General features: G+C 35.1%; 1 protein-coding gene across 1 annotated transcript; it reads left to right on the top strand.

Moving 5' to 3' along the window:
• LOC114717906 (uncharacterized) lies at nt 1-3,374 on the top strand. Its single transcript, XM_028903131.1, has 5 exons — nt 1-508; nt 643-789; nt 1,245-1,328; nt 2,101-2,528; nt 2,760-3,374. The coding sequence occupies exons 1-5, from the start codon at nt 1-3 to the stop codon at nt 3,372-3,374; spliced, it is 1,782 nt and encodes a 593-aa protein (XP_028758964.1).
• Nucleotides 3,375-5,917: the final 2,543 nt, after the last annotated feature.

Genomic DNA, 5,917 nt, shown 5'->3' with positions numbered 1-5,917 from the left:
ATGAGGAGAGGGGGAGAGTTAGAAGAATTAGAGATGGGTACTCTGTACAAGTATATATCTGAGGACCAGTGGCATGATGCAAAAGCATTCATTGAACTCCATCCTAGGGTCTTGGACGTAGAATTTGCAACTTCAATGGGCGAAACGCCTCTTCATGTAGCTGCAAAGTTTGGCCATCAGAACATAGTAAAGGAGTTGGTGAAATTAGTTCCAAAAGACTATCTTGAAATACGTGATGCTTGTGGTTGTACTCCGCTTGCAGTAGCTGCATCATATAGTGGAGTCATCCCAATTGCAAGCTGCTTGCTCGAAGAAAATCGCAAAGCACTTAAAATTCCATTAGGAGACTATGAGTGGAACATTCCTGTCACAATGGCTTTTCGTATTGGCAGCAACCAAATGGGACGTCATCTCTATTTTGCCATTGGTGATGATTTGCTAGTCTTCAAAGAAAACCCCATTGTGGGTCCTTTGTTCCTCAGAACCTGTTTCATGACTGGAGAACTTGGTAAAATAACTTCTTGATAATTATATTAACAAAGCATAATATATGTTTCATTTTCATTTCTCTCCCTGTCTGTTCATTTATGTTGTTATTTTTGACATTCCATCTTATGCTACATGATTATGATATATGAATAGGTATTGCTTTGGATTTGCTCCAACGATGTAGAGAGCTGATTTTTGCTGCTGATCATCTGTACTCAACAATTGAGCACATTGCATTCTATCTTTCGGATTCTCTCAACAAAACTCAACTTCGGTTTTGGAAGCAATGGGTTTATCACTGTTAGTGCATACCACTACTATCAACTGTCTATTTTTTTTCTCTCCTACAATTTTCTACATGTTTTTAATTATATATAAGCCAAAGTACTGAATTACGATGATGAGAGTAATGATATTTAAGTTGAAGTTGTTTTAACTCCACTTGTATATAATCTCATTTTCGTCATGATATAGTAAAGAAAAGAGCTTAAAACTGAAGTAAAAAAAAAAAGAGAATGAACTTCATTAACGCTAACAGGTATAGATATATGTCATGGAATCATGATATGTAAACATATTTGACTTTGCATGATAGTGTATGTTTTAGTTTAGTAGGATGAAATAAACAGAATAATCTCAGAAAAATTGAATAGCTTCACACAAATTACTTGTCCTTCTGGTTGTTGATTTTATCACTTTTGCTATTTTAAGAAGCTAATGCTTCTCTATTTCTTTGATCGCTTTCTGGGTGGAAGATATCAAAATACCACCAGCCACGGCTACTAATCAAATCCGTGTAGACATGCAATTAGAGGACGAGATGAGTAGCAGGGCCGAAGGTATTTTATTCTCTTTCGGTTGATTGGAAGACGAAATCTAATAATATAGCAAATCTAACCCTATCTCCAATCCTAATTATAAAACTTTATTTATAGACTACAACATATATATTAAAAGATGTAAAGAAAATTTTATTTTATGTAGAAAAATTTATCAGCAAGTCTTTATAATTTGCTTTAATTTTAATTCGATCAGAGCTCTGTAGTTTTGTTTTTTTTGGAATTAAGCTCTTATAGTTTAATCCATTATGGGCGTTCATCCTGAAATGTAAAAATTATTAATTTTAATTTCAGATTTGATTTAAAATAGAGGAACGGACTTGTGGATTAAATTTTCCCTTTATTTATCATACATGAAAGTGAGTTATGTCAAAATATAAAATTTGAGAATGAAAATCAATTTGGGCATAGTGATGCTGACCTTCTTCTTCTTGTTTTTTTTTGGGGGACTGAGATGCTGATCTTGATTTATGCATAAGATGCCAAATGTTGCCATTTAAGTTGAACCTAATTTTGATGCAATGCAAGAAAAGGATAGACCCATATGCACATATGTGTGTGCCTGTAATCTTTTTGAATGATTGCACTGACAAAATTCCATCTCAATATATAGGACTAAATCTACCACAGCGGCTCATCTCCTTCATTTATAATTTGCTTGGTATGCATGCTCAAAATTTCCCCAAAACTTAAATTAGTTACTTTTAAGATTTTTGTTCTCATGATTAAACTCGACCAATATCAAGTTATATTTGAGTTACTAATTGTTCAGGGATGAAGGAAATACATAAGCTCAAGTTGCAACATACACGGGCAACTGAAATTCTAGAGCTGGCTTGTAACAATCTGACATTTCTGAATGAGGATAAAAAGCGTATGATTGGAAAAGCAATGTTGGCGGCTGCTAAATCAGGGAATGTTGAGTTTTTTAAGAAGTTATCAACAGCAAACCCGGAATTAATCTCAATAGTCACTTTTTCCCAACAAAAGGAGAATGCTTTCTTCAGTGCTGTTAAATATCGTCAAGTCGAGATTTTTAACCTCCTCCGTGGGTTTCGCTTTAAGAATGTGGTAGCAGCAATGTTCCTTGAGAATTACAATAACTTGCTGCACACAGCAGCAAAGTTGGCTCCTCCTTCCCAACTTTACCGCATCCTTGGCGCCGCTATGCAAATGCAAAGGGAATGGCAGTGGTTTAAGGTTAGAAGTCAAATTAAATGCTTTTGTGTGCGCATGTGTGAGGGAGATTAACATATAAATTAAAATCATTAAATCATGCAGCTCCCACCTCTTTGGACCTAATGGTTAGCAGGTGAGGGATTAAATTCAACAGGAAATGAGAGATTAATTCCATTATCCCAGATGTAACAAATATTTTAAGATACAATCTGTCAGCACTTTTATGCTGCTACTTTCCTTTTTTCAATATAGGCAGTACAGAGTATCGTGAATCTTGGAATTGAGCGTCGTCATAACAAAGACAAGTTGACTCCTCTAGAGTATTTCAGAGAAAACCACAAAGAACTCAGGAACAATGGGGAGAAATGGATGAAAGATACTGCAACTTCTTGCTCAGTTGTTGGTGCTCTAATTGTCACCATTATGTTTGCTGCAGCTTTTACTGTTCCTGGTGGAAATGATCAAGCATCTGGGCACCCAATATTTTTGAAGGAAAAATTGTTCAGAGTTTTCTTAATTTCAGATGCAGTGTCCTTGTTTGCTTCTACTTCTTCTGTGCTTACATTTTTAGGAATTCTTACATCACGATATGCAGAAGATGACTTCCTTTACTCCTTACCTACAAAATTGATCATAGGCCTCTCTGCACTTTTTCTCTCAATTGCAACTATGCTGATAGCCTTTTCCTCAGCAGTAATCATCATGTTGCAACAGAACTCATCACCTTTTTTGGCTTTTCTTCCTGTTATTATGCTTGCTAGCGTGCCCATAACTATCTTTGTTGTAATGCAGTTCCCTCTTCTTGTTGAAATAATTTATTCTACATATGGTCCAGGCATCTTCCGGAAGGTGGAGAAGTGGCCATGAAATGTGTGTGTACTTCACATCTTAGTACTTTATGTATTTTCTGTTGAATAAGAAATTCTACATCCCCTCGAGTGTAAAGCGTCTGGTTTTATTTTTAGCTTAAGTAAGGGCATAAGTTGGAGAAGCGTGTGTATCATCAACCTTTGCACATTCAGATCATAGACATCTTGGTGTCTCATTATGCCAAATTAATTAATTTTAAAGTAGTGTATGCTGTTTAGCTAGTTTGCTTCATCCCAAATCTCCATTTTCTCAAAGACTCCAATAATCGTGCTTTTGGAAATATATCAGGATACATGGGCCTATTACAAGATATGATGCGCCTATTATAGTTTGAATAACCCAAATAAAGTCGAACCATTTAATTTTAAATTAATAAAAAGTGTAACAGTCTAATTTTATTCATGAGCATTTTTCCATCAATAATAAGAAATTTCAGTAAGCAAAAAGTTACAGTTGAGATTTTTTAACATGGATGTATTATCTTGTCCGTCACTTATTGTAGTACAAATAATTATTTTTTAAGTAGTATTTATATTAAATAGAGATAAAATTAAAAAAGTGTTATATTTTAAAGGTAAATTAATACAGTTCAAGATTCATTTTTTCTGGGATGAACTGTGTATTTTAATTTCTGAATCTGCAAGAATTGGTGATTACAGTGATCAGGGGAGAGAGGGACACACAAGATTTACATCATGGTAGGGCACTCTATGATTATGTAATAATTCTCTACGTTCAGATGTAAATGGGGGCTTAGAAGATATAGAAAAACTATTTGTGTTTAAAAAATTATCAATTAAAAATAATTTATCAATATAATTCTACCATGACAAGTGCTTACTATTGACATCCTGGATTACGCCAATTGCACGGATTATATTCTCGAGTATTGGATCGGCCGATCCGAAATAGAACTCAGCTAAATATATAGAGGCGTCAGCTAACTCTCTGTTCTTTCATTTCCTTCTTCCAACAACTCACGGGCATCAACGTCGTCATGTTTTGCGCTCCTGTCCTTTTCCACACTCTTGGCTTCGGCGACGATGCTTCTCTCATGACCGTCGTCATCGCCGTAGCCGTCAATGTCATGGCCACAATGGCCTCTGTTTATTGCAAGCCATCTATCTCTGAATTTTTTTGTTTCCATTCTTTGAAGGGGCAAGTCAGCAAGCTAGGGTGAAATCTATTCACGTGCTCTGAATTAAATCACCAGCCCAACAGTCACAGCATGTCAAGTTCAAAGGATAGCTGTATGTGATTATAGTATATGAAATAATTTTATAATATACGAAGTAAATATATAAAAAAATTTGTCTCAATTTTAAAAAAAGTCTTTTAAAAAGCACTTTTTACGATATTAAGGGGAAAAAAAATCATCATACATGTTCTCTTGGGTCGGTCAAGAAAGAAGCATCATTTCAGTCTACCATTCAAAAGGCAAAAGCTAACGTGATTATAAAAGAATGTTTAATAGTGAGGGAAATAATAAGAAAAATTTTGGAAAAATCCCCAAAAAAAAAAACCATGAAAATTATCAAATTGTAAATCAGAATCATTACAAGACTTGTTTTTGACAACAACTGAATGGTAAATAACAATAAATTTTTGACAAAATACCTGATTTATAATTTTACAATTTTTGTAATTTTGTAATTTTCACTATCTTTTTTCATGATATTTTCAAAAAAATTTGTCACGTTCTCCGTTGAATCGGCGGATCCGAAATAGAGATATGATTAATGCTTACCTTTTCCTTTTTGGTCAAAGACTAGCGCTTACTTTACAAAAGCCCAGAAGACAGAAAGGAACATAAGAAGGCTGAGCCATTAGCATATCAAATTTCCGTTAGAGGAGGGAAGCTGCACACACACACACACACACACACACATTCAAGTTCAACTGGTAAGTAATGTCTATGATTGATGTCTGTTCCTTTCAGCAGAAAATGTGTAGTTATCAAGAAATATTGCCCATTAATTGGTAGCTGCAATTTCAATTTTCAAAGCCGTGGCTATATTACAGAGAGTATCATCACCATCGATCTGCAACAACAGCTTCAATTGAGTTGAGTTATGGAAAGGATGCGCAATTTTAACGACATAGTTGCAGAGCCACTCGCGAAGAACACCAGAAAAGATTGGTTTGAATGGGTTCAGAACTATCTAATATCTCAAGATCTTTGGGAAGTGACGAGTAGTATCGCAAGACCAGACGAAAATGATGTGGAAGATTTTGGCAGATGGAGAAGAAAGAATGCCGCAGCATTGCATGTCATTCGCATCTCTTGCGGGCCTAAGAATCACTCTCATATAAGAGGGGTCTCTGAAGCCAAAGATGCATGGGACATTCTCTATCGTACCTACAATGCACCAAGCTATCCACCCTAAGGTCAGTGCTTTACGTTATACAAATTAGAATCTCGCTGTTTTTTACTCCTCCGGTTCTATTTATAAGCTTCAAATTTGGAGAGGGGTGTCATCTATTTTATAAGTTTTAATTCATGGTTTGTCTAAACATTTAATGCACTTTTTTTATTGTTA

The sequence above is a fragment of the Neltuma alba genome, unplaced genomic scaffold (assembly GCF_004799145.2).
Source record: "Neltuma alba isolate B1F8T4 unplaced genomic scaffold, ASM479914v2 tig00011781_pilon, whole genome shotgun sequence".
In the NCBI taxonomy this organism is placed as follows: domain Eukaryota; kingdom Viridiplantae; phylum Streptophyta; class Magnoliopsida; order Fabales; family Fabaceae; genus Neltuma; species Neltuma alba.
This window is presented reverse-complemented; position numbering and strand designations above follow the sequence as displayed.